Genomic DNA, 27,639 nt, shown 5'->3' with positions numbered 1-27,639 from the left:
ACGTATCTTTAAAAACAACAAAGATATTCAAGGTGGTCAAGTTAGCTGGGACACCCTGTATAGTACAAATGTGAATTTCTCTTAAAAGTATAGCTTATACTTAGCTAAAAAAACTTCTGTAAAACAAAAATCTGTTAGTGTATGTAAATAAGGTAACAATTACTAATAGGTGAATTCGCTGAAAAATGAAGCGTGTTAACAGAATTTCAAATTTCCGACTTTCAGTGCTTTATGGATACATGAATGGGAAAACGAGTGATGGGAGATTGTTCCTCAGATATTCAAGTAACTCAAGCCACAAAAATTTCGGGCATACAGCCCACTGTGGGTCGCTCAGGTCTATATTAGATGATTGCACAAGTTCGTGCCCGATTTTCACAAATGTCGCAAACTGTATTGCACGGCGGAGTGTAAAATAAATTAGATAGATGGCGGGCGCCTTTTTCACCACGCCCTCGTTACGGCATTGCTTTACTGTGCTATGAAAAGAAATGTAAATAGATGTCAAAGTCGGTGGGACAAAATGATATCACGTTAGATAGAAAATCTGTTTGTATAACGAATAAATATTATATCTGGTGTGACACGAACGCGACAGTACCCGCGTTAATGCAAAATACAGGGAAGTTCATTTAGCGGAAGGCTTGCATAGAGACGCTGGTCAATGTCAAACGGAAGATCTGAGATATCGATAGCAGTGTTTCACGGCATCGACGCGTCTTGGAAACGAAAATCCCTGTGCAGAATGATGGGGCGAGACGAGTCGTCGCTTTGTCAATAGACGGGACCATGGGTAGACAGCAATTTGCTGATGAGGATGGAACGCCACGGAAGGAGCGCGGAGAACGGAGCGAAAAAGGAGGAAAAGCAGCAATTCTAGCAATGAGGGTGAGCCTCGCGTTGAAAGGGAACAACTATCCGCGATGAATAGCAAATGTTCCCGTGAACCTTCAAACAGTAATACTTGCCTGCTGGAGTTTCCATGAAATCCTGGAGTCGCGGAGGAACAATAAAGACAAAACCACTGGAGCATATTCAAATCCAACGGGTTTATTCACAAAATTTTCAAAACGCAAACCATCTTTCTTAAATTCGCCGCGGGTGTAACACTGCGATTTCAAGAAACGCGGTTCTTACAAACAACACAGTGTACAAAAAAAGGTACCATATAAAATAAACGAACCAAAAAATAAAAGACATACGAAAAATAAAACATGCTACGAAATCGGTAAAACGGACAAAAAAAAAGAAAGGTAAACGACAAGTCCCCGTCAGTAGATCACCGGGGGCTGCAGGTGTCTGCTCGCGATCAGAGTTTCCGGTGACAAGAATTGCGTGTTTGGCATGTAGTCCTGTTTCCTGGCCAGGTACCTCACACCCCCGAAGGTTCTGGCTTCGTGGAGATCGGGCTGGCTGTAATGCGTTCTGTATATCGGCATTTTAGTATCCAGCGTCTGGCCGTTCACATTTCCGGTGGCGTCGCCACCGGCCCGATCGAACCCGACCTTGTTTGTCAGGTCGTTCTTGCGAGTGGGTCCCGCGTCCCCTTCGCCGATGTTCCTGCTGAGATTACGCGCGTTCTGATAGTACTGTTGCATCTGCTGATAGTGCTGGGAACAACTTCCGTCGAACCTGAACGGCATCACGTTGAAACGGGCCGCGGTTGGATTCTTCTCGTTGTAGGGGATCATGGGCGTCGATGCCCCTAAGTGTTGGTGGCCGTAGGATGTAGCTGGCTGCTCGTCAGCTGCCACGGTCCCGTTTTCCCTCTCCGCCTGAACGTAACAATTCGCCGGGGTGCTCTGCTTCTGTCGCGGATACTCCCGCAACTCGTGGTCCGCCTTCTTCAGCTGCGCCAAGTTCTGTCGAGGCGGGTTGTTGGCGTTCCTGCCATTCTCGAGGCCGTTCGCGGAGACCCTCTTCGTCACTTGTTTACTGGAAGCCGCCAACAGTCGTTCGTTCAGCTGATGCTCCGCTTCCATGCGCTCTTGCATCCCGTTCAATTTCGCTGTTGGTGTCTTCGACTCCAAGCTGGCTAGATACTCCAACCCTCTTCGAACGTCCATGGACTCGGACGACTTCTCCAGATACTTCCGCACTATCTGCGGATCCTGCAACCCGTTGTTGCGACCTTGGGGCCGGATACGTTCCTTGTACATTCGAAGTTTCAGCAAGCTGGATGGCTCGGTCGTCGGTTTGGCGGTTTCCTTGGCTGTGGAATTATTAGGATGTACTTGGCTCTCGACTTGTCGGGGGTTCTCTCGGCTGACCTGTTGATACTGGAATTGTGGGTTATGTTGCTGCAGATGGGCGTACTGCGCCTGCTGATAGCTTGGGAAGCTCTGATGATACGGCTGGTACTGTTGGTAGTTCGTCGCGAGCATGTTGGGACTCGATTGAACGGAACCGATCGGTCTAGGCTGGGGGAACATCTGCAGAGGCTGCTGCCGGTTGTCTTGCAGATATTGTTGGTACTGTTGCTCGCTGTGTCGATTTGGCATCTCGTTCTGTTGGATCTGCCTATTCTGATCCATAGGTCTAGCCAGGCGTTCCTTCTCTTTTTGTTGTTCGTACATCTTCTCCAGCTGCACGTAGGGCACTCTAGGTGGGGTTAGGTGGATCATCCATTCCGGCTTCTCATCCGTTTGCCTGTGCCTGCGAGTGACAGTCGCGGGCCTCTCGACCTCCGGCATGTCGTCCTGTCGACGGATATCCTCGATGTACTCCAGCTGTCTGTGCTGCTCGTTCAGCAGCGACTCGAACTGTCTTTTGATGATATCGTACGGCACCCCTTGTTGCTTCATGGTTGCCACCATCTTCTCCTGGTCGCGTATCATGCTCGGGGTGAACGGCAACTTCGTCCTATTCTGTTGATTATCTGGGCGAGTCTGTACAGCTGGATTTTGAGAAGACTGTCCCATCTGCCGACCACTCATTTGCTCGTTGTATCCAGGCTGATCCATCACCTGCTGGCTCGCATTTCCCGCAGGATTCCTGTACAGTTGATGCCCAGGATGATCTGCAGGATTCCTGTACAGTGGTTGCTCAGGATTTCTGTACAGCTGCACAGGTTGCTGTTGATACTGCGCCATGGGATGCTGCTGCGCACACGGCGCAACAAACTGCGGCTGGTTGTTGACCATGTTGATCGCGTAAGGCTGCAAGTGGGCGTTTTGAGGATTCATCGCATAGCCCCTCTGCTGAGCCTGGAAATTCTGCAGACCTCGATTTTTCATCGCCTCCTGAGGAGAAGTCATTCCCTGTACAGGAGCCTGTGCGGGAACCTGGGCGGGAACCTGTGCAGGAGTCTGTGCTCCTAATTGTGCACCCTGATTGTAAAGATTCTCCTGATTCTTCCGTGGATCGTTACTCATCATTTGAGTTTGATAGGCCATCGCCCGCTGCTGCAGCAGCTGCTGTTGCGCCATAGTCTGCTGCAACTGTTGATACGCCAGCTGAGGATTTTGAGGATTCGTGTACCCAGGCGGTTGGCTCTGCGGCGATGCTTGACTTTGGGTCGGTAACTGATACTGTTGACTGCTGTTCGACTGCGACACGTTCGGCATCATGGACATATGCGACTGTGCCCGTGGCTGTTGGCCGGTCATCATGGTCTGCCTGTACAAAGCCGCGTTTCGACCACCGACTGGCTGCCCGTCGTAGTCCGCGCGTTCCGCTTCGTTGCTCTCGGCTTTAGACTTCTCCGGACTCGCCGTCAATCCCGAGACGTTTAGGGGTTGCTGCATCGGATTCGGCGGTGCAGGCGTCGCAGCGTTCTGCGGCGCGTTGCGGTACAACGGTTGAGCAGCCTTCTGCGGAGGATATTCCTGTTGGCCGTGAGGCACGCAAGGACGGTGCACCTGGTTGGATAAGGCTTGCTGGTGCAGAGTGCAATCGGAGGTTGGGTTCATCTGACCGACCTGATGCGCCGACTGCTGGTTGCCAACCTGTTGCATGCTCGTGGTGTGCATGTTCTGTAAGAAAGAGCCACGGATTAACCCCTTCTCTTCTAATATCGAATCAGACTACTAAATATCAGAGTTTGCTGTCCCTTGGATACACTTCGTGTACTGCGAGACGAAGCAATAGCACACCTTTGCATTTTTTAAAGTTTTGTATTAAAAACTAGTAAGTAGTGAGGCACTAAAGACTTACACCGAAAATATTACTGCATATATATATATATATATATATATATATATATATATATAAATAATATGTAAAATATAATTGACTATATGGATATACATACAGAGGGGAGTCTCCTCTATCGTTTGACTCAAACGTGAACAGTCTCGCATTTTTAGTTTTTGCGTAACATCTCATTTTTTATCACTCAACAGTGATTGCTGAACTCGTAAAAAGTTTAATTTTATTGCACTGTGTTATTAGAGCCACAGTAGAAAAAAACGTGTGATTAACACTGGAACTACCACACCAGTCAAAATGACTGGTTTTACAATTTCATTTTTAAATTCTTACTTCATGTTACATTTTTTTTCCGCAATGATGTGATGACTTTTGCAGCGATAACTAAAGGTGTAATATAATGAATTTTGTTTTTGTTTAATTTATTCAGGATCAAAATAATTTTGTATCATGGCTACTTATACCAGTCACTGTGACTGGTACTTCTCAAAGTGGAAAAGTATCCTATAATCTGTTTACCGAACCCGAAATCGTTTATTAGATATTTAGATAGATTTATCGACGTTTTGTTATGAAATTTTATTGCACGCAACATAAACTTCTTCTGGCCCCACAACATAAACGTAAACGCGATCATTTTGTGTACCATAGTCGTTGGAATAAGACCTAATTCTTTTTTATACATATACGTGCTTTAGAACTTTTTTATTCATATAGAACTTTGATATGAATGGACCAAACGACTTCAATTTCTCTGTAAGGCTGGAAGAATTAGTTTAGTAAATGACGTCTAATAAATAAGTTTTGAAAAAATGCGTTTGGTCGGAATTGTGAAAAACAATACTAAAAATTGATTTTTACAACTTTTTTAGCTGGCCCAATAACGAAAATTTAAAAAATGTGGTTTGTCAATTGGTATAAATTATACATATATGCTCTGAAAACTTCATTGACATTGGTTAATTGGTTTACGAATTATAAACGGTCAAAAGTGGTAAAAATTGCAATTTTTCAAGATTTTCGGCCTTAACAAATTTTTCTCAATAATGTAAAACTTAAACGTTTTATCTATTTGAATTAAACAGCGAAAATATTAAATACATTATAGAATAAATAATTTATAAAACTGTTTTAAATTAATAAAAACGGTTAAACCAAAGTGAAATATATTAAGTTAAAAATCATTGAGAAGGAATTATTTTTTTATATTTCATTGTGCAATATCTTCAATGGTTTAAGAGTTATTCAAAAATGTCGCGTACTTCTTCAATCGGGCCCACTGTGCGGCGTTGCTGAGGGAAGTTGACATTACTATAGTATACTGTCATCAATTAACCGACGCCATACAAAATTTCATACTGATTGATAGGTTAGGTTTGATTTGACAGCCATTTGTATTAAACGTATTTGGTGTTGTTCAAACGAGGAGAGTTTGGCAAATCGTATTTTTTAGAGTTTAGAGGGTTACAGAAAATGGCAGAGACGTTGGAAAAAGTGTATCCTCCTAAAAGGAGATTATGTTGAAAAATAAAAAGAAATCTCTGAAAAACTTGCGTTTTCATTCCTAACACGGGTACTTATTGATCCACCCTCGTATTTTTTAAAGACCAGTTATTTTGACTGGTTTTGGTAGAAATAGCTTCGTCTTAACTGTTGGTAGTTCTAGTGTTAAACATATACAGGGTGTTTAAATGTTGAACGATCAAACTAGACCAGTACAGTAATTCTTCAACCGAAGTCCCAACACCAGTGTTTTGAACGGACTTCAGTAGCGTAGAGAGGCTATTATTATGACTGCGTCTACCGCGCCGACCGCGCCGAGACTTCAATCGACAAGCCGAACATATAGGGAAGGACAGAATGAAATAGAATCGCGTGGCCGAAGCGTGTCGGCGTCGCCGGCACAGTTTACAGGCCCGTGCGTCATCATCAAAGTTGTATCTTCTTTATGTTCCATTATTTTTTAATGGAACTTTCACCAACATATTCGTGGCATTTTTCTAATGCAAAATGATACCAAACACGATATAATTTCAGCTGTATTTAGTGGTTTAATCGACGATGAAAGTTTCGAACGCAACGAAGAAGAGCGTATGGGAAAGAAAGAGACGCGGACAGTCGACGTCGCCGGCACAGTTCAAAGGCCCGCGTTGTCGCTGTCCTTCCTTGCTCCCGAAACTTTCACCGTCGATTAAACCACTGAATACAGTTGAAATTATATCGTGTTTGGTGTCGTTTTAATCAGAGAAATGCCAGGAATAAGCTAGTAAAAGTCCCATGAACCAATAATGAAAATTACGAAGTTTGAGAATTGGATTCACTCGAGTCAATGTTGTGGTGTTCACACCGATATATACCCGAGCCGAGATCAATCATCGCCGCCCTACGGCGCGGCGCAGCGTTGGCCGGCAGTGGAGTGAGCAGGCACTGGACTTCGATTAGGTAGGCCAGCGCTCGGATTTACTTACTCGTGACGGCCGAGTTTCGAAGGCTACGCCCCCTCGACCCGGCCGCGCGTCTCGCTCTCCGTGGCGGTCCTAGTTCGGAGCACCTCAGGCGCGTTCCATACTCGCTATTCGTGGCGCCTAGGGGAACTATGGCCGCCACGGGGAGCGAGACGCGCGGCCGAGTCGAGGGGGCGTAGCCTTCGAAACTCGCCCGTCGCGAGTAAGTAAATCCGAGCGCTGAGGTAGGCGACCCAGGACTTCGATTGAAGAATTACTGTATGTCTAACGACTGGAATTAAGGAGAAAATGGTATATAAACATAGAAGAACCTGCTGCTGCCGTTGCTGCGACGCCGGCTGCAAGTTCGTCGTTGCATCGCCCTGTCCGTTATTCTGATCGGCAGATCCCGGAACGTAAAACGTGCCCGACTCTTGAGGGTTTTGCTGCATGATTATGGCGCCGATCGGATCAGCTGTGAACGCTGGAGAATTGTCCACCTTCTTAATTTTCTCAGCTGGGAAGGATTTCAGTCTAGGCTGAAGGCTAGAGGATGTTGCGAACTCTTTGCACCTGTCCTGAGCAGTGAACCTTGTTTTTGGAATGTAGCATTCGGCACCATTCTGCGGTGGTTCTTTGTGCTCCGCTTGCATTAGGTTCTGCGTAGATGGCGATTTTTCGGGTCTTGTTCGCTGCTGCATTTTGTTCTCTCTCGCCTTCAGGCTGCTTGCACTTGGACGTTTTGTGGGTGTCTTCTGTGTTGCATTTCTGTCTACCGAGGCTTTTCTGTAACGTAACGGAGAATTAGAGTCCCAGAGCCTGGCAACATTCGAGTTCCCCAAGCCATAAGTACTCTCCGTGCCTCACAAGAACTCTCGCGGGACGGCACAGGAGCAATGGCTAGGCTTTGACGTCACACACTTTAGCCAATCAATCGGCTAGAACCGGAAACGCGAGTGGAATGACTCAACCGGATGGCTTGCTGCCGTATTCCTTTCGAATTCCTGCCACGAGGCAACTTGTGAGGCACCCAGAGTACAGAAATAAACATTTTCAAACTTCGCGCCATAGAGGGTGCAAGTAACACAGAAATAAATATTTCAATTTTGCAAAAAATTTACGTAGAAACATGAGCTAGAAAAATGTGCAGAAATGAACCGAATTTAAAATATGCACTCGTAAGAATTTTTGAACGTACTAACGGGGGCTTAAATTGAAAATGGTTGATTGCTAGACAGCAGTGTTGGGCAGTAAATAAATTTATTTAAATAACAAGTTATTTGTTATTTGAATAGGAAAAAATCATTTATTGGGTTGGCAAGAAAGTAATTTCCGTATTTTAAGGTGATATAGAGCCCAATTTTTTTATGCAATCAATGAATTTTTAATGAATAAGGTATTATCCCTTTTGTTCGATGATCTTTTGCCAAAAAGAATAAATAAGAAAATATTTTATTGATTAAAATTCATTGTTTGAATAAGGAAATTCGGTTTTATTTCACCTTAAAATACCGAAATGACTTTCTTGCCAACCCAATAGAATACCGAGTTTTAACATATTTCAATGTCATTGTGTGAAATCGGTGAGGACCCACATCATCGGCAACTTTACCCACACGTACAGTAAATATGGGCCTAATTGTATCTTGTCTGGTGTCGTTTTAATCAGAAAAATGTTGCAAATATATTGGTAAAATTTCCTGAAAAATAAGTCTAAAATAAAGAAGTTTCATTATTGCACTAGTATTGTTTCACCGTCCGCGGTGTTTACTTGCGTCCTTTTCTACGTTCGGCGCGGTCGACGCGGCCACAAAAAAATAGTATTCGGCCCCGATCTATGTCACAGCTAGTGTTCCTTCTCAAGAATTTCTCGAGAAATTTTATAATTGGATATTTCATTTTTCGAGAAATTACAGTATTTCTTGAGAAATTTAAATCTAGGAAAATTGTTATGAATCTGATTTACATTATAACATATTTTCGGAAATGAATAAATACAATGTAGTCTACAAATTTAATGTAGTTATTTGATTTGAATATCTCTGTTACTTGTGATTATACGAAAAAATATCAGAGGAGAAATTTGCACTTTTCAATAAGGTAAATTTATATTTACAAAATAAAAAAATTTTTTGGAAACAATATTTCGAAATTTTCAGGTCATCGTTATTTTTATTTAAACTACAATATATTCCTATTTAGGAAAAAGACAAATCCAACGATGTGCCATGTTCCATAGTTAAGGTGAATTTCACAATTTTCAAAATTTTCGATTTAAGTGCGCCACGTCATCCTTTTATCCGAACGATCTCAAACTTCGCACAAATTTTTTTCTCACCCAAAGGAACAATACTGGATAGATCTGTGCATTGTGTGTATCTCGATAAAAATTTTTCTCCAAGTATAGCTTAGGTCCACCCTAATGTGCATATTGGACAGGAATAAACATTGAGTTAATGTTTTTTGCGCTTTTGATAAATGTTATCAACTATATTCCAAATATCATAAGTTTTCCAATATTTTTTTATTTTATTAAAAATTCTATAGAATTCTCGAGAATTCTCGAGAAATAGATAGTCTTATTTCTCATTTCTCGAGAAATGAAAAATGTTGAGAAATCGGGAACACTAGTCACAGCACAGAATCGAGAATCTGCTTAAATTGGGACTTTACACTGTGTTTTGAACAGAATAACATTCATGTAGACGTAGACGAATAAATAAAATTTTATCGAAATAATTAACTCTGACGATTCTCTCGTACGATAATTCGCTCGATTCCAAGAAACTGATCGGACCAATACACCAATTTGCGATGTAGTATGATTAGTATTGATCTGATTAGTATCCCGTAAACGCATAAAGACCCGCAGCCCGATATCAGCGATCCATTAACGGGGATAATGAAATTTTAGGCTATGCACGCGCTTGCCTCTTGTTCATACTCGTCTGGAATTTTGCTTCGAATACAGTCCGCGATCAGAGGGGCATCGTCCAAAATGATCGGCGGTGATCCTCCTGGTTCGATTTAGCACAGGATCCAAACGTGGAAACTCTGATTAGCCGGAGTGCAGGGGGTGTTTCGCAGACGGGGACGAAAAATTGACGAGACACGGCGCGCCGTGTTGCCATGGCCACGACTGCGAGCGTCTCCGCGTAATATTCTCGATTCGGGTTCCACCTAACTTCGTTCCCGTGTGTCAAAACAGCTGGCAGGCAGGATTGCGTTCTCGTGCCCGGTGTCGCGCTTTTGCCGATTACGGAGCATGATTCAACGGGGCACGGAGATTGCCGTGTGCCTTATCAAGCACACCGTTCTCGCCGATTAAAATTTGGGGTCCGTCTAATTCGATATAATGCGTTATGACCCACACAAAATTATGAGCTGAGATTTTAAAGAGTGAGGAGGAGGGGGAAGATAATCCTGAATATAAAATTTCAATGACGGGTCTTCATTACTTTTTCAGACACGGTGTTTTCTTCATAATTGTCCAAAATACGGATCCGGCCAGATACAATTATTGACCAGGAACACTATTCTTTGACTTCTGCCGAATGTAGAAAAGGACAGCGAAGCTCGAGGTCCTCGGTCGCCGAGAATTGTAAACATAACTGATCCAATAACAAAACTTCTTTATTTTCCATTATTTTTTTATAAGACTTTGACCAACATATTGGTAGTATTTTTCTAATGAAAATGATACCAAATATGATATAATTCCAATTATGCAAGGAGAAGAAGGACAGTGTATGCAGTATGCAGTGTATGAGAAAGAAAGAGAGGCGGAGAATCGCGCCGCGCCGACACAGTTCAATGGATTTCCCATACACTGTTCTTTCTTGCGTCCGAAAAATTCAAGAACAATATGTTCTGTTACCTATCTAATATAATCTGAAAGTTTCAAGCTGGTCGGATTGGTGAAACATAGTTAAATAATTGAAAAGCAAATTATATTACGTCGTTATAATGTTATAATATACAATATAGTACAGTGTTTCTTACAACCGTAATTAATTATTATTACCAGGAGATTAACCCTTTGCGGTCCTATGTCGAGTGTGACTCGACATCGCATTTCGTTCTGGCACGTCCTATGTCGAGTGTGACTCGACATCGGTTTTCGTTCTGGCGCGTCCTATGTCGAGTGTCACTCGACACGGAAATTTTTTTTTTTTTTTTATTCTTCATTTTCGTCTTATATTATCATTATAAATGCTTTTCAAAGTAAACGGTACCAAGTGAATAAAAGCGACTGGGGCGAAATCTGTGCGGACCGGCTGGTACGAAATTGCGAATTCCGCGCGGACCGCAAAGGGTTAAGTCTCTTCTTGACCAATGATTTCTTTTTAAACGCGACGCATCGTATCCTCGTCCCAATCTAATATGATAGAAGAAGTTGTTAATCAGTAATCTACGGATATTTATGCAATTTCCAATTTCTGCAGGCAAATTTTAAGAAAGTGGTACCAAATATAATCCTATTCCTATTGGTAATAACATTTGTAGATCCAAAATGAATAAAAATCGCATTTGATACTCCATCATTTTTTGAAAATTTTTACAAGCCATAAATGCATAAAGATCCGCAGTCTACTAATCGGTCTTGCTTTGAAGCAACGCGACGGTCAGTCTTCTTAGATCTCTGTAATCAATGGATTTTGTGTGTTTCATACATAGACATATAGAGATAGACTGCGCCGTCTTATGGGCGAGTTGAAGCCCACAATGGCGGCGCGCGGTACAAAGAGTGAGAGAGAGAGCATTAGCCGGGGTCCATAGCGCTCTCTTTCTATATGATGTGTCGACACATCAATTAGAAAGAGAGCGCTATGGACCCCGGCTAATGCTCTCTCTCTCTCGCACGCCGCCATTGTGGGCTTCAGCGCTTCGTTCAGGCCGCGCAGTCTATCTCTATATGTCTATGGTTTCATAAAAACTTTTTCGTTATAATTCTGCCATAGACATATAGAGATAGACTGCGCCGTCTTATGGGCGAGTTGAAGCCCACAATGGCGGCGCGCGGTACAAAGAGTGAGAGAGAGAGCATTAGCCGGGGTCCATAGCGCTCTCTTTCTAATTGATGTGTCGACACCATAGACATATAGAGATAGACTGCGCGGCCTGTACGAAGCGCTGAAGCACATAATGGCGGCGTGCGAGAGAGAGAGCATTAGCCGGGGTCCATAGCGTTCTCTTTCTAATTGATGTGTCGGTGGGGAAAGATTCCCCTACTTGCTTGCTAGATAATGTAGATTTCTACATAGTATTGATTAATTTGTTAATATTTATTTGATTTTTGACATTTATTTGTTTTTTGGTTCCCTACCAACGAATTGTAAAATAATAACAGATTAGAATAAACATTCAAAGACACACGTTTATTTATTGTACGTAACCATATTTATTTTAAGAATGGTAAAAAAGTGCTGCATCTGCAAGCTCCAATATTCTCCTGACGTTACTTTTCATAAGTAAGTAAAATAAAAGACATAACTGTTTGTAGCTTTTACATTCGTAATAGGTTTTGTTTACAAAATTTGTTTAATTTGTTTTCTATTTGTTTAGTTTTATTTATCTGTTAATATTAATGTAAAACTGTTTCGTTTTAATGTTTAGAATTCCTAAAAACGAAGAGGTAAAATTAAAATGGTTTGCAGTTATAGGGCGAGAACTAAAAAAGTACAGTACAGTATGCAGTAATCATTTTAATGAAAGAGATTTTACTTATAAAGTTGTTGGAGATAATATAAAAAGATTTATATCGCCTAAAGCTGTTCCAATAATACATGGTCATTCTGACAGGTATTTCGAAGTATAGATCCATACTATAAATAGTGCTTATAATATAGATTATATATTTTGATATTAAACCTGTTCAATACTTTTGTAGTGAAAGTGTTCAAAGCCAGACAAAGAAGCCTAATAACTCTGATAATAATAATGATGTATCCATACCTCAAGTAGATGAGTTACACTTTAGATCAAATGAGAATTCTAATGATATCACATTGGAAAACCAAGAAGATGTAACAATATTGAAAAAATCCTTATTAAAAAGGTAGAAAAATCTATGAATAAAAACATAAATAAGAAAATAATATAACATAATATTAATTAATATTATATTATATTATAATATTATATTATTTAACAAAAAAAAAAAAAACTTATGCATATCTTAATAAGTGATGACTGTTCTAAAAAACTAATTCTTATTTCAGAAAAAGTAGCGATACTCAATCATTAACATCAGTAAAGCGTGTTTGTAATCCGCGTTACGTAGGAGATTTAACAAGAGAAGACTTCACTTCTGATATTGCTTATAGAGCTGTCAATGATCACCTTAATTATTAGGAATGCGATATATTATTAGATTATAAAATGCGTTAATACAACAAATTCATTGTATTCTGAATTTCTCATTATAAATTTGAATAAAGCACTTATGTATACTGGTTTAAATATTTTTTCTCATTGTCAAGGTGAGGGTGGGGGACGGCGAAAAATTGCTCAGCACGCAGGCGGCTGTACACCTAGAAACGGCCCTATGTGGAGGAAAGTTCTCCAATAAATAAACGTGTGTCTTTGAATGTTTATTCTAATCTGTTATTATTTTACAATTCGATGGTAGATAACCAAAAAACAAATAAATGTCAAAAACCAAATAAATATTAACAAATTAATCAATACTATGTAGAAATCTACATTATCTAGCAAGCGAGTAGGGGAATCTTCCCCCACCGACACATCATATAGAAAGAGAACGCTATGGCCCCCGGCTAATGCTCTCTCTCTCACTCTTTGTACCGCGCGCCGCCATTGTGTGCTTCAACTCGCCCATAAGACGGCGCAGTCTATCTCTATATGTCTATGGTCGACACATATATGTCTATGCTATATGTCTATGAATTCTCCGAGTTTTTTTTTTATATTATACGTAGTGTCTCAAAAATGTTGTACTTCCTTGGAAGGACCAATCACAGCGCGGCTGTAGCGAATGAATTTCTATTCAGCCAATGTATATGCAACGCTTAGCGGTAGTCGCGCTGTGATTGGTCCGTGTTTTTCGTTAGTAACTCTTCAATGAAGCCGCGGAGAACATTTTCGCAAAGAAAAAAATGAAATTGAATTTCCTCCGGGAATGTAATAAAATAAATGAAAAATCTAGTTACAGGTCTTTGGTATACAGACTGATGTGCCAGAAGAAATTTTTTTTATAATAATTTTGTTATAAAATGACGGCGTTACAGCTCTGCAACGGTAACCCCTTCTCATTCGGCGACTAGAACCATAACAACTGCAATTTTTCACCTGAAAAATTTACCAAAAAATTTGAAATCTGTATAATACATTCCATAGCTAGAGAAGAACGTACACTCCCTCTCATAAGTCTTAGGGCACCTCTGGTTTTTAGTAAAACTCTGGTATTTCGTATAGATTATAAACCTTTAACTGTATTAACTACATAATATAAATATAATGATAGTGTTCCAAAACGGGTCCCATGGAAATCATCGACACAAATTTCCCCGACACAGTTTTCACCGACTCCAGATTTGACGGACAATGCCGTTAACCGACAACGAATTTGATCTACAACAACTTGAGACGACCACATTATGTATTATCATACAGTATTATTATATGCATTATCATAAAGTATTATCATACACTATTATCATACTGAGTCTCAAGTCGTTGTGGATCAAATTCGTCGTCAGTCAAAATCGTTGTCGACCAAATTCGTTGCTGGCTAAAGGTGTTCTCGGCCAAAGCTATTGTCGGTCAAATCTGGAGTTGGTGAAATGTTGTCGGTGAAAACCGTGTTGGGGAAATTTGTGTTGGTGATTTCCATGGGACCCGATCCAAAACACACGTCAAAAATATGTAAAACCTATTTGGATCAACTTCAATGTAATAATTCATTAAAAATTATGAAATAGCCACTCTAATCGCCAGATTTGGACTCCATAGTAAAATTAGGGGTTAAACTGGACAGACAGATACGATATTTTGTTTAAAAACGGTAAAAATTGCTGTTTTTCACGATTTTCGGCCTGTAACTGCAATAAATCTACGGATTCTTAGATTTTTCAGTCTCTGTCGTTTCTTCCCGTATCAATCGATTTTGATAAAGCTTTCACAATGCATGTAATTAACATAGATTTACAAAACGTATTTTTAAGATTTTCAATATAGGCCCGTGAGAAGAAGTTGTAAAACTTTTAGTATTTTCTCTACAATTCCAACGAATTGTAATTTTCGAAAAAATTTGTTTCCACATCATGCAGTAAACTAATTGCTCCAACTTTTCAGAAAAGTTCAAATCGCCTAATCCAATATTTAAAAAATTATAGTTTTTTTAAGAGCGTCCGAATATTAATGGGAGTCACTGTAGTTTCGAATCGAAAAGGAAGAGAATAAACGTAACAAAGAATTTTACCATTTTTATTTAGTATAGCGTTTACAAGAAGCATGCACCGAAGCGTTTTCAGACATGTGTACAATACGCCTGATCGCTGATCGCTGATTCAGTTCCTCTTCTAGACGATCGATGTGGTTCGTCGATGCAGATCTTTCTTTTAATTAATGGATTTTTCGGTCTCGAACGCGGTACGACCGAATCAGTCGTCCCGTTGCCGCAATCGTACCAAAATCTTGACAACGTGACTTGATTCATAAAAAAAATCACAATAAAAAAAAGGAATGGTACCTGCTTTCTTTGCTCGCAACTTATCGGAACGCTGAGACTCGTCGTAGACACGTTCGTTGGGAAACAATGGTTATGTGCTTTTTGAGGTGGTTCTGTTTCTGCCGTTTCCATTTCGGACCATGAAACACCTCGTGTCTCCTACGTGTGCCAGTGACCATGTTCCGAGGGGGACAAAACATGCATCGGAGCATCATGAAGTCGAATCGAGGTGTTCGTGGATGAATTGATTTTCTAAACGAACTGGTTTTGTAGATAAATTGCAGTCGGCTTCGACAAACGAATCTTCTCGTCGATCAAGTATTCGCGAGATGCACGCTCATTCTGAAAACATAGTCATCTATCGGGGTGTTGATCAAATGATTAACTGTTAGCCGCTTTCGGGTTACGTTGCGAACCAAGAGTTTGTCAGTTTCGGTAAGACCATCCGGGATTAATCTCAAAATTTGGTACTCGTCAATATCGTGTAAATAATCGTTAATAGTACTAAGCTCTCGTTCAGAGAGTCAGCGTTATACTAGTCTAAAATTCGGTAATAAGACGCGTTCGGTTCGAGTCGAGTCCGGGATTAACACCAGTTAGAAGATTTTTCGTCGCGACGGTGATTGATCTTCAATTTCGGGAAAGCATAACGTAATCGGGAATTTAGTTGAATCGTGGGTCGAGTTAGGTATCTCAGTTCTCCATCGAAGTACTTCGGTCATAATCGGTTGAGTCCGAAAACAGGTTGAGTTCTCTGTAAACAGAGAATATTGGTTGGTTAGAATCGCATACGATCAAAGAACGAAGCAGTTGTGAAATTAATTGGTAGAAATATTTTACACAACACGTTTGCGTCTTAATGGGACAAAAAGATAGCACAGCCTCTATCTTTTTCTCATTTCGTAAGGGACTGGCATAAAGGTTGGGACATCGCATAAGTTTCGACAGTGTTAAGAGTTATGGAAATTCACAGTTGGAGTTTCCAATCCACATAATAAGTTGCATTATTTGTTTTTCAAATATTTCCAATGTCAATTATTAATTTACCATAACATCTACATGGTATACAAGCAAGTGTGATGTGGCTATGGTGGACGGGCTTTGATTCATATTTGCTGCCAAATATTGATTTGAGAACTTATCGATCTCCGTGTTCTGATTGGCTATCGTCGATATACGTCGCTCCTTTGTTCTTACGTTGGTTCTTACTGCCACATACATGCCTTCAATGTAATTTCTACCGGCATGGTGTTAATCAGTTTTCTTAAAATTTCCATTAGTGAATTTATATAATTCGTTTACACATAGCAAGTATGTCAAAGTTTTATTGGTATTCCCCGGTTTTGTTAAACATTTATTATAGTATACAGTATTTTACAGACGCAAATTTTCAATTAAAAATAGTCCACATTTGGATCGAAACGTTGAGAACGATTTAAATTGCAAAATTGCTTGTGAGTAATATTTGATCGAACCTGTAACGCCGAAACCATTAACTAATTTCTTTGCATTATCTACGATCGACATAACTAAATATTCATTATTGAAAATTGTTGGGGACATCTTGCCAGAGCCGTATACCAAAATATTTCAGAATATTAACGATTTAAAACAATGCATTTGGGACGATTAGGAGAATATTAGCCAAAACACAGTATTATGAAATAAAATGTAAAGGAGGTCCCACAAAACATGAACATTAATTTTTATTGATTAAGTAATTGTTTTAGATTTCTTTAATAATTCTATTTCGTTAATAATTAAAATTACTAATTTTATTCGACTTTCGGCAATAAATCGTGAAAATCTGCAATTTTTATCATCTTTAAACTTTGTAGCTCATTGCAACGTCGACCGATTTTGACGAAATTTTCAGAATATGTTTAATTGACATAGATCTACAAAACTAATTTTTAAAATTTTCAATATGGGCCCACATAAAAAAGTTAAAAATTCAACTTTTAGTATTTTTTCAACAATTCCGATCAATTGCAATTTTTGAAAAAATTTCTTTTCACATCCTTTAGTAAACTAATAGCTCTAGCTTCCCAAAAAAGTTCAAATTGTATAGTACAATATTAAAAAAGTTATCGTCCTCTTTAGAGCGGTCTTAAATTTTTGTCCGCTATTGTACCTCCAGAACATCCTTAAAAACGATAAAAATTGCAGTTTTTCACGATTTTTTGCCTCTAACTGTAATAAATCTCAGGATTCTTAGATCTTTCAGTGTCTGTCGTCTCTTCCCGTATCAACCGATTTTGATAAAACTTTCACAATGCATATAATTAACAAAACATATTTTTCACAAAACGTATTTTTAAAATTTTCAATATAGGCCTGCGAAAAAAAGTTGTAAAACTTTTAGCATTTTCTCTACAATTCTGACGAATTGCAATTTTCGAAAAAATTTGTTTCCACATCATGTAGTAAACTAATTGCTCCAACTTTTCAGAAAAGTTTGTGGAATTTTATGAATTCTCCATAAGAAGACGTGTTAAAATGTGCAAACTTGTTGCTATAATTCTTAAACGGCGCAGTGAATCGAGCCCAAACTTTGGTAATTGCATTAATTTAGTAAGAATTATATCTTGTCAAATTTTCAAAAATTTTGTTGCGTTTTTATATACAGTGACTCCCATTAATATTCGGACACTCTTAAAAACGCCATAATTTAACAAAAATTGGACTATGCGATTTGAACTTTTTTGGAAAGCTAGAGCAATTAGTTTACTACAGGATGTGAAAAGAAATTTTTCTAAAAATTGCAATTGATCGGAATTGTAGACAAAATAGTAAAAGTTGCATTGTACAACTTTTATATGCGGGCCTATATTGAAATTTTAAAAAATATGTTTTGTAGATCTGTGTCAATTGTTTGCACTGTGAAAGTTTCATAGAAATCGGTTGATACAGGAAAAACGACAGGCATTGAAAGATGTAGGTAAGAATCCTTAGAATTACTGCAGTTGGAGGCCGAAAACCGTGAAAAACTGCAATTTTTACCACCTTTAAACGTTTGTATAGCTCATTACAACGTCAACCGATTTTGATGAAATTTTCAGAATATGGTTAATTGATACAGATCTACGAATTGTGTTTTCGTAAAACGTGTTTTCATAAAAGAGTTGAAAAATACAATTTTTAGTATTTTCTCTGCAATTCTCCGACAACTTGCAGTTTTTTCAAAAATTTTTGTCATGTTGTGTAGCAAACCAATTGTTCTATCTTCTTCAAAAATATCAAGTCGTATATTCCAATATTAAAAAAGTTATGGTGCTTTTAAGAGTGTCCGAATATTAGTGGGAATCACTGTAAATACCTCCAGAACATCCTTAATCTGGCGACATTGGTCAAGTCGTTGTATTACCTTAATTATTACGAAGATATACGATGCATCCATCCGTCGCTCTCGTTGGCGCCCGCGCATGTCGCCCCTGCAGCTACTGAACAATGTGTACTTTCCATGTGCAGTCGCCTAGCAAGGGGGGCAGGACACTGTAAAAAGGATGAGGATAAGTAAGGCTAAGAGTAGGTTCTAGCGATTGTGATCGACATCGAAAATCCCTGTAGAGAACTCACTGCAAGCTGGCCGACACGGTGAGCATGGTGGAGGCGTGGGTGGTGGGCAGGGCATACAGGGAACCAGTTTCTTGGTACAAACGTAAGTGACGCACGGCGGCGGCGGGGGGCAAGGGGGCGGGGGCGGATGACAGGTCACGACTACCTTTGGTGGGCAAGGAAGCGGGCAGCACGGTGGACAAGGCGGACAAGGCCGTAGGTAAACCTAATTTTCAGTGGTTATTAAGTTAGCTGCGATGCTAAGACTGCGCTGCTGGCTTAATAAATTTACATGGCAATTAGGTTGACTGCAGTTCAGCCTCCTCAGGACTTTCATTCTTATGCCTCGCAGTTGTTCTTTGATTCATCCCGCAAGAAAATTTCCACCCTCAACGTTGTTCTTCAAAGAGTAACCCCAAAAATTAGGGAATTCCTCGTTCTTTTTGAGCCTCTCGAATTTAGCCATAATTTACGTGTCAAACATTCGTTTATGTCAAGATAAAACATTAAGATGTAAATTTTCAAGATTAGTTAACACTTTACCTACCGGATGCCTATTAATTGGATTTTCAATAACACCGTCCAACACCAAATTTGTTCCACAATTACTGTTGGGTTGTTCTCATAGAGTTTTTTTGAGTACAGTTTTTGAGAAACGTGACTTTGAAAAAAAAATATTTTTCAACTTTAAACAAATATTGTGGTGTTATTATAAAAGATATTGAATTGCTTTTTACAGCAAAAGATTCTGTAGACTTTCCCGAATACAGTGATATCCAATTTTACATGCATCCATGCATCCATTTTACATCCAATGTACATTATGATTGTTTAAGACATGTTTAACTCTACAAGAACCACCCAACAGTAATTGTGGAACATAAAAAGAGTTGAAATTTGTTGGACAGTACAATTTTGCTGTACCAAAAGAAAGCATAGAAATTTTCGTTTCATTGCAATCTTAAATGAAACTATTAGATGACGTTATTGAGAGCAACTTGTTAGTTCACAATGAAGATTGCTGATACTATTGATGGTTCCATTGAAAAGTGTTTAGCCATGAACCATAGATTTTTCAAAATTGAGCAATAATCACCGGTCGATAATGTGTTAAGTTTGGATAAGTTTCAAAATCAAGGGACTCAAAAGGGACGAATTTTTGGATCACTCTTTACTTTGGTTGCCACGGATAAAGCTGATTTCGTAAGTGAATTCATGCTTTTAATTTCGTGGTCATTTTCGAGGCTTTGTACAGGACTCAGTTTAAGAATAGGCTAAAGGCTAAACCGATGCTAAAAGTTCCCGAGATAAGTGGTTCCGATCATTATTTATAAAAAACGGGAAGAACAATTCGTTTTGAGTTGTTACTGTTATAAAAGTAGGTAAAGCCACTTTGTCGTCCATTTTTGTCGCGTCCGCGGTAGTCTAGCGTGTGTTTTTAACGAAGGCATAGGTACGTACCAGTTAAGCAAATATTATTCGATCCTTACTATTTGGTCTATTTCGATTATTTAATATCCATGTCACTGATTCTTTTATCCTTATCGATGAAATGAAATTTAAGAACACGTCGCGATAGGTTTTATTAGTTATTTCATACCTATAATTAAAATATTGTTGTAGATTTCCACATGTGTCAATTGAGGCAAGTATGCAAATGTATGCATATGTATATAATTCTTGTCGTGTTTTACTTCTAAAAGAGTATTATATAGTCAGTATTTTATTTTAAAAAGAAAATGACAACTTTGTCCAGATTTATCAAAAAACTAAAAGATGAACAAGAGGCTGCAATGGAATACAGAGAAAAGAGAATCGTCTTTAACGAGCATGAAGAAAAAATGATGGCAAAATATTTTTTTAAATGTTCATCTATTTATTTTGATCTTTTCCACAAGAAGCCAGAAAATTAGCTTTCGAATGTGCAAGAAAATTTAACTTACACAACTTTCCACCTTCTTCAAGAATTGAATGCAATATATGACTAGACTGTGTGTGTGTGTGTGTGCGGATTTCTATGCATTTATGGTTTCCAAAAATGTTGAAAAAATGCTAGAAAATAAAATTCCACAGAATTTAGTACGATTTTTATTTATTTCGGATCTACAAAGGCTACTATCATTGAAAATAAGATTTTATTTAATTCCACTTTCTCTTAAAATTTATCTAGAAAAATTGAAAATTGCATAAACATCCGCAGTCTATATATGACAAAGAAATTTTATACCAAAGATAATGTTCGAGTTATTATGTAGTTTTGATGTTCTGTTAAACATAGCATATTTTTTCGTTAACCTAAATCTAAATAAATCACTATTATTTAAATAATAATGTTGTATTTCATTGATAAATAAAATATTTCATTAAACTGTTAATTATTAACAAACTTTATTCCTTAGTAATAACTTGCCCCAATGTAAGAACAACTTGCCTCACAACAAATTATAAGAAACCTATTACAATATTTTAATTTTAAGGTTCGAATTTGAAAATATAATTAATTTAACAATAAATTACACGTTAAAGATGAGAATATCTATACTACTTCTACGTCATTTTATATGTTTCTTCAAAACATACTTATTTCCCTGGTCTCCCTTATAACCCCTTCCACTACCATTTATATTTTGAGGTTACAATGATTAGAAATTCTTCATCGTCCAGAATTTCATAAAAAACAAGAAAGTTTATATTTATTACATGCCCACAACAAAATATTGGATCGGCAAGAAGATAATTTCGGTATTTTAAGGTGAAATAGAGCCCAATTTTTTATTCAAGTAAAGAACTTTAATGAATAAGATATTTTCCCTTTTGTTCGATAATCTTTTGCCAAGAGGAATAAATAAGAAAATATTTTATTGATTAAAAGTTCATCGCTTGAATAAAAAAATTCGGTTTTACTTCACCTTAAAATACCGAAATTACTTTCTTGCCACCCTAACAGAATTCTATTTCTGTTTAAAGGAAATTAATAACATACATATACAGGGTGAGTCACCAAACGTTACCACCTCAAATATCTTTGTTGTTTCTAAAGATACGTAAAATATGGTAAGGACAAAGTTGAATGGTACAATGGGGCTGACACGATGCAAAAAAAAAAATTTTGTTTTTATGTCATTTTTTCAGAGATATGAAGGTGACCTTCATTTTTTTAAATGGAATGAGGTATTTTTTAATACATCAATCGATGCAGCTGGACATTCGTTATAATAAAGTACTAACCTATGTATGTCGAAAAGTTATTAGTTCAGGAGATATTTCAATTTAAATAACTCTAAAATACCATTACTGTCGTACTACGACGTCAGTGTTTACTTACTTATGTAACGTCTTATCACGACAGTAATGGTGTTTTAGAGTTATTTAAATTGAAATATCTCCTGAACTAATAACTTTTCGACATACATAGGTTAGTACTTTATTATAACGAATGTCCAGCTGCATCGATTGATGTATTAAAAAATACCTCATTCCATTTAAAAAAATGAAGGTCACCTTCATATCTCTGAAAAAATGACATAAAAACAAAATTTTTTTTTTTGCATCGTGTCAGCCCCATTGTACCATTCAACTTTGTCCTTACCATATTTTACGTATCTTTAGAAACAACAAAGATATTTGAGGTGGTAACGTTTGGTGACTCACCCTGTATATTTATTAGAGTCTGTTCAGTACCTTCATCACGAGTCGAAAAGAATAACTAAAAATTTGGATAGACACACAGTTGTTATTTTTTTAAAGTAATTTGTGATGAAGAAATTGGAAAATGATGTTAATGTTAATTGTTTTTATTGAAACTCACTGCTGTTTTGGTTGGTTTAGGGGGACATCGCGGCGGACAGGGTGGTCTGCAGACGATGCAAGGTGGGCAGGGGGGTGGGCACGGTGGTGGTGCACACGGTGGTGGATAACAACATGGAGACGGGGAACAACACACCGATCTGGGACATTCAGGCACGCTTCCGCAGCATCCTCTGCGAATTAAATAATTATTGTATACTTTGTATAAATATATAATAGTGGTCACGAGTTATCATTACAATAATTAGTGCTACAAAATTTTCGGCACCTTCGTAAAAACATTAAACATTCGGTTGAAATAGAATAACATCATGTTTCCGCGGTAACCGTGGGATACGCGCGCGTTAAAAACTGCCGGAACCGGATGCATTTCGGAGAATATTAGAGTAATCTTCGTTCTCAAAGAGAGGCTTTTTTATTTTTAACGCGCATCGTTACTATTCTCGTTGTGCAATGCGATAGTTATGAAGACCGAATACTATTTCTTCTTCCTTCCGTTTGTAGCTAAGAAAGTTAGATTATTTGATAGTATATTTGTCGTTACGAAGAAAGATTGAAGCGTCGCTTTGTGGTAAAATATGAGGAAGGCAAGAAACATTTGTTGTTCCGCCGCGAGTTTTCGATTCGACGTGTACCTAATCCCGTTCTATGACAAATGGATCTTTTCCAGCGCCGCGCCGGCGAGCTTTTACTGCGTTCAGATACAATCAATCGGGCAGCAATTTATCAGGATTCAACAGATTCCGTGATTAGATATAAGAAGCAAATTTACCTGCTCATCACGGCGTTTGTGGGGTACTGGTGCTGCGAGTGGAATTATGTCGACATATTTCCACAGGGTTTCCATAAATTTGTGGTCTGTCATCAAACCCCCGACGATAGATGAACCCCTATCCAACGAGAGTCGACGGCATCGGTGTGCTCCGGGATCATTCGCTGACACTGGAAATTTTGCTAATGACGGCCGAGGAATGGTCTGATGTGTTGTAAATGATTTTCTTTGTTTCGCCCGTTGCCCGGGGATAACAGACGTTCACCTGTCTGACCGATCGTTTCGCTATGCAACAAAGCAGCGTCGGAAGATATACAGGGTGTCCGAAAGATGTTGTACTTCCTTGAAAGAGGTGATTCCTGTAAATTTTTCCTTTGCGAAAATGTTCTCTGCGGTTTTTTGATGGAGTTAATAACGAAAAACGGGGAACAATCAGAACGCGATTTCCGCTGAGCGTGGCGTTGGTATTGGCCGAGCCGGAATCCGTCCGTGGTACACGCGCTTTGATTGGCCCGTGCTCTTCGTTCAAAACTCTGTCACACAGCCACGGAGAACATTTTCGCAAAGGAAAGAGTTACATACGTCACATCGCCGCCTGAATGTAATAACTAGGTAACTTACAATTCCTTATTTTAGAGAAATTGATGAAACAGTATTATTTTAAGGTTTTAAGATTATGATAGGGAGACCGTTATTTTAAACATAATGCCAATATCTGCTTATATTTCTTTATTTTAAGTGGAACAATACATGAAAAACATTATTTTGGATTTAAAACAAATTTTTTAAAGTCCAGTTGCTCATTTATAACATAAATAGAAATCTGTATTTATTTTTTATCTACTTTGAACACTGCGCACTAGGTGTTGTAGGTTACTTTGATAGGTTACCCAGTTTTTACGTTAAATTCTACTTGATTTTTTCTTTAATACGAATTAGATAACTCAAAATGTCCAAGTTACCTAGTTCTTACGTTCAGGCGGCGAAACGGCCTCGGGAATAGTGATGCAGTCTATAAAATCTCGAGCCTGGACGAACGGCGTGAAAACCCTGGAGTTTTTCGTGTGAAACCCGAACATTATGCAGGGTAAGTCACCTATGTAAGTCTAAGACAAGCCACCTAAATAACTTCTACATTTTTTCAGATAGGAAGAAACATTGCAGACACAAAAGTTCGATCAGGTCCCAATGCTTGCAAACCACTTACTGCAATAATATCGCCACAGAACCCGGGTGCAGTGGTGCCTCACTTAAAAGAGAAAATCTAGAGTCTAGAGGAAGAGGTGCGAACGTGCCCCCTCCTCCAAGTTTTATATTTTTCCTAACCAGAGTTGTATAGATTTACAATTGAATTACTCCAGGAATTATAATTACAAAGTAATTGAATAACACTGTAATTCAGTTATATTGTACTTTATAATTCAGGTCTTTATTCAATTAAATTACAATGTAATTCGTAATTGCAATTAGAGTACAATTATAAAATACTTTGCAATTAAATTACATTAATTACGAATTATGATGTAATTAAATTAAAATTAAAAATTAAAGAATAATAAAGTAATAGGTAAGAAGAGGTTGAAAAATCCATGTGAGGGTTTCTACAGAAGGAATTCATTATTTATAAATTTATAATATCTGAACAGAAATACACTAACGAGCATAACTGATTCAACACACTTTAAATCAGAATAACTTTTTTATGAATGGACCAAACGACTTGAATTTCTCTGTAAGGCTAGAAGAATTAGTTTAGTAAATGACGTCTAAAAAATATTTTGAAAAAATGCATTTGGTCGGAATTGTGAAAAAAAATAGTAAAAATTGATTTTTACTATTTTTGTAGCTGGGCCAACAACGAAAATTTAAAAGATGTATTTGGTCAACTCGATTTCATTGAAATTGGTTAATTGGTTTACGAACTATAAACGATCAGAACAGGTAAAAATTGCAATTTTTCAAGATTATCGGCCTTTTTACCACTTTTGATCGTTTATAGCTCGTAAACCAATTAACCAATTTCAATGAAATTTTCAGAGAGTATAAAATTTATACGAGTTGACCAAACACATCTTTTAAATTTTCGTTGTTGGCCCAGCTAAAAAAGTAGTAAAAATCAATTTTTACTATTTTTTTTCTCACAATTTCGACCAAATGCATGTGTTGGAGATCGGATGCGAGGAATAGTAGGGCAAGAGAAAACCGGTTACACCCGTCTTTCACACACGAGTTTATTACGCTCACAAAGCACACTTAACAATAATCATGAACAATCACGATGCAATACACGCGACGAGACGAAACGCTTAGATATACGCAAACGATAACGAGTGCGGCGAAATCAACGGCGGTTGTTCGCGCGATCGAGCAACGAACGTGGTAATAAACAAAGTGAGCCGATCAGCCGGTTCGACCGAAAATTCACACCTGAGTAAGACTTGAAGTGGGGGGCACTTCGACGACGTGACGTCACCCGATCGTGGCCACGCGAGGTCGGTAAAGCCGATCGGATGCGCGCCGGTTTGCCGGAACATTAAATGCTTTTAAAAATATTTTTTAGACCTCATTTACTAAACTAATTCTTCTAGCCTCACAGAGAAATTGAAATCGTTTGGTCCATGCATAAAAAAAGTTATTCTGATTTAAAGTGTTTGGAAACAGTTATGCTTCTTACTATACCTTTGTTTCTAAAAATCTGAAACCTGCGCGTTTAAGGGAAAAAAGTAGTATACCATTATTTTCAGTTTGTACAGATTACTCGCTCTGTATACTTTGATTTTGTTTGTACATAATGTTGTAATAAACATCCTATCAGATTTCCTCAATAAAAAAACTGTTGTTTCTTTTCAAGCAATCGCTTCGTTTATTTATCAAAATCGATACAAACTCGTTTCACGTTTCATAGGGAAGTAATTAAAAACGATTCTCCGAGTGCATAGTACATTCGGCCTCGATGCACTTTTAGCGTAGACACGAATCACACAGTTAACCCTTTCGGAAATGATATCACGACAGTGTACATACGGCAGCTTATCAGAGATTTGAGACTTTCGCGTTCCGGCCTCATGCAATTTTCACTGTTCAGGCTCACGCCCTCGGGTGCGAATCTTATTCTTTTGAAATCGTATTCCTAACGTTTCTTCAGGGGTCAGCAACCGTTGGAGAACAACCAGGGACTGTAAACATACTGAAAATAAGTGTCTCAAACTTTTATACAGGGTAAAATAATCCCAATTATCGATCGTAAATGTTAAATATTTAATTTAATGAGATGCTTTCGGCATTAAGTGATCGAAACGGTAGCGCCGAAAGCATTATTAAATTAAATAGTTATACAGGGTGTTCGACTACACGTGGGAGAGAATTTAAGGGGTGGTACTTCACAAGAATATCAGATGAAAATGAAGAATTCAAAAATTCCGATTTCGGCTACGTTTTTTAGTTACTAACAATTAAAGATCCGCCGCCTAAAATGCTACAACCCGACCGACATGACAGTGGTATACGTCATCTCACTTGATACATGACTGTCGTGCGCGTCTATGACGTACAGTGAGCTACGAAAGTATTTGAACGCACTTTAAAGCAGTATAACTTTTTTATGATCGAACCAAACGACCTGACTTTTTCTGAGCAATTAGAAGAATCGATTTACCAAATGACATGCAAAAAAGATTTTGAACAAATTGCAATTGCTAAGAATTACATGAGAAAGTAAAAGAGACACCATTTACAACTTTTTTATTAGGGCCCGTAATGCATATTTAAAATATGCGTTTTGTAGATGTAGCTATACACATGCTGAAAATTTCATCGAAATGGGTTGAAGCAGAAAAAAACGACACGCATCGAAAGATGTAAGAATCTGTGGATTTTAAACAGAAACTAACGCGAAAAACTATGATTTTCACCACATTTAACCAATTGTAGCTCTTGGGTTTGTTAATCGATTTCAATGAAATTTTCAGTATGTGTATAACTAACATAGATCTGCAAAACATATACTTTAAATTTTCATTAAGGGCCCACATACAACCTTGTAAATTGTAATTTTTGGAAAATCTTTTTGCAGATCACTTAGTAAACCAATGCTTGTAATTGCTTACAAAACATCAGGTCGTTTAGTACAATTATAAAAAAGTTATACTGTTTTAAAGTGCGTTCAAATACTTTCGTGGTTCACTGTACGTACTACATACGTGTATACCTCTGTTGGT

At 38.3% G+C, this 27,639-nt stretch overlaps 3 protein-coding genes across 10 annotated transcripts; 1 reads left to right on the top strand and 2 right to left on the bottom strand.

The window, feature by feature from the left end:
* Positions 1 to 1,034: 1,034 nt before the first annotated feature.
* LOC143210720 (uncharacterized) lies at positions 1,035 to 7,696 on the bottom strand. The gene is made up of 2 exons (XM_076427846.1): positions 6,926 to 7,696; positions 1,035 to 3,974 (listed from the first exon to the last, which is right to left on the bottom strand). The coding sequence occupies exons 1-2, from the start codon at positions 7,292 to 7,294 to the stop codon at positions 1,272 to 1,274; spliced, it is 3,072 nt and encodes a 1,023-aa protein (XP_076283961.1). The 5' UTR covers positions 7,295 to 7,696; the 3' UTR covers positions 1,035 to 1,271.
* Positions 7,697 to 11,689: 3,993 nt separating this feature from the next.
* Positions 11,690 to 13,516, top strand: LOC143210468 (uncharacterized). Its single transcript, XM_076427360.1, has 4 exons — positions 11,690 to 12,064; positions 12,210 to 12,395; positions 12,484 to 12,651; positions 12,815 to 13,516. The coding sequence occupies exons 1-4, from the start codon at positions 12,006 to 12,008 to the stop codon at positions 12,945 to 12,947; spliced, it is 546 nt and encodes a 181-aa protein (XP_076283475.1). The 5' UTR covers positions 11,690 to 12,005; the 3' UTR covers positions 12,948 to 13,516.
* A 1,511-nt stretch (positions 13,517 to 15,027) lies between these two features.
* Positions 15,028 to 27,522, bottom strand: LOC143210231 (uncharacterized). Of its 8 annotated transcripts, none has more exons than XM_076426898.1 (7): positions 25,565 to 27,522; positions 24,630 to 24,671; positions 23,423 to 23,781; positions 22,652 to 22,823; positions 18,865 to 19,069; positions 18,653 to 18,780; positions 15,028 to 16,039 (listed from the first exon to the last, which is right to left on the bottom strand). In XM_076426898.1, the coding sequence occupies exons 3-6, from the start codon at positions 23,428 to 23,430 to the stop codon at positions 18,761 to 18,763; spliced, it is 405 nt and encodes a 134-aa protein (XP_076283013.1). In that variant the 5' UTR covers positions 23,431 to 23,781; positions 24,630 to 24,671; positions 25,565 to 27,522; the 3' UTR covers positions 15,028 to 16,039; positions 18,653 to 18,760. The 8 variants fall into 8 exon arrangements, with proteins under 8 accessions (XP_076283013.1, XP_076283021.1, XP_076283017.1 ...); XM_076426906.1 differs by lacking the exon at positions 25,565 to 27,522 and adding an exon at positions 25,081 to 25,140 and having other exon boundaries at positions 23,423 to 23,592; XM_076426902.1 differs by lacking the exons at positions 24,630 to 24,671; positions 25,565 to 27,522 and adding an exon at positions 24,519 to 24,617 and having other exon boundaries at positions 23,423 to 23,604; positions 23,688 to 23,764.
* Positions 27,523 to 27,639: the final 117 nt, after the last annotated feature.

This window comes from Lasioglossum baleicum, chromosome 7 (assembly GCF_051020765.1).
Source record: "Lasioglossum baleicum chromosome 7, iyLasBale1, whole genome shotgun sequence".
Taxonomy (NCBI): Eukaryota; Metazoa; Arthropoda; class Insecta; order Hymenoptera; family Halictidae; genus Lasioglossum; species Lasioglossum baleicum.
Note: the sequence above shows the minus strand (reverse complement) of the source record. Positions and strands in the feature narration are given on the sequence as shown.

Bases quoted from the DNA above. Each gene is read 5' to 3' on its own strand.
- LOC143210468 (XM_076427360.1), top strand. From the start codon at position 12,006: ATGGTAAAAAAGTGCTGCATCTGCAAGCTCCAATATTCTCCTGACGTT. The intron at 12,065-12,209 runs GTAAGTAAAATA...TTTAATGTTTAG, and splicing joins CCTGACGTTACTTTTCATAA to AATTCCTAAAAACGAAGAGG. The intron at 12,652-12,814 runs GTAGAAAAATCT...TTCTTATTTCAG, and splicing joins AAAAAATCCTTATTAAAAAG to AAAAAGTAGCGATACTCAAT.
- LOC143210231 (XM_076426898.1), bottom strand. The intron at 19,070-22,651 runs GTGAGTTTCAAT...ACTGAAAATTAG, and splicing joins CTAAACCAACCAAAACAGCA to GTTTACCTACGGCCTTGTCC. The intron at 18,781-18,864 runs GTGAGTTCTCTA...TCCTTTTTACAG, and splicing joins ACCGTGTCGGCCAGCTTGCA to TGTCCTGCCCCCCTTGCTAG.
- LOC143210720 (XM_076427846.1), bottom strand. From the start codon at position 7,294: ATGCAGCAGCGAACAAGACCCGAAAAATCGCCATCTACGCAGAACCTA. The intron at 3,975-6,925 runs GTTCTTCTATGT...TCTTTCTTACAG, and splicing joins CGCAGCAACGGCAGCAGCAG to AACATGCACACCACGAGCAT.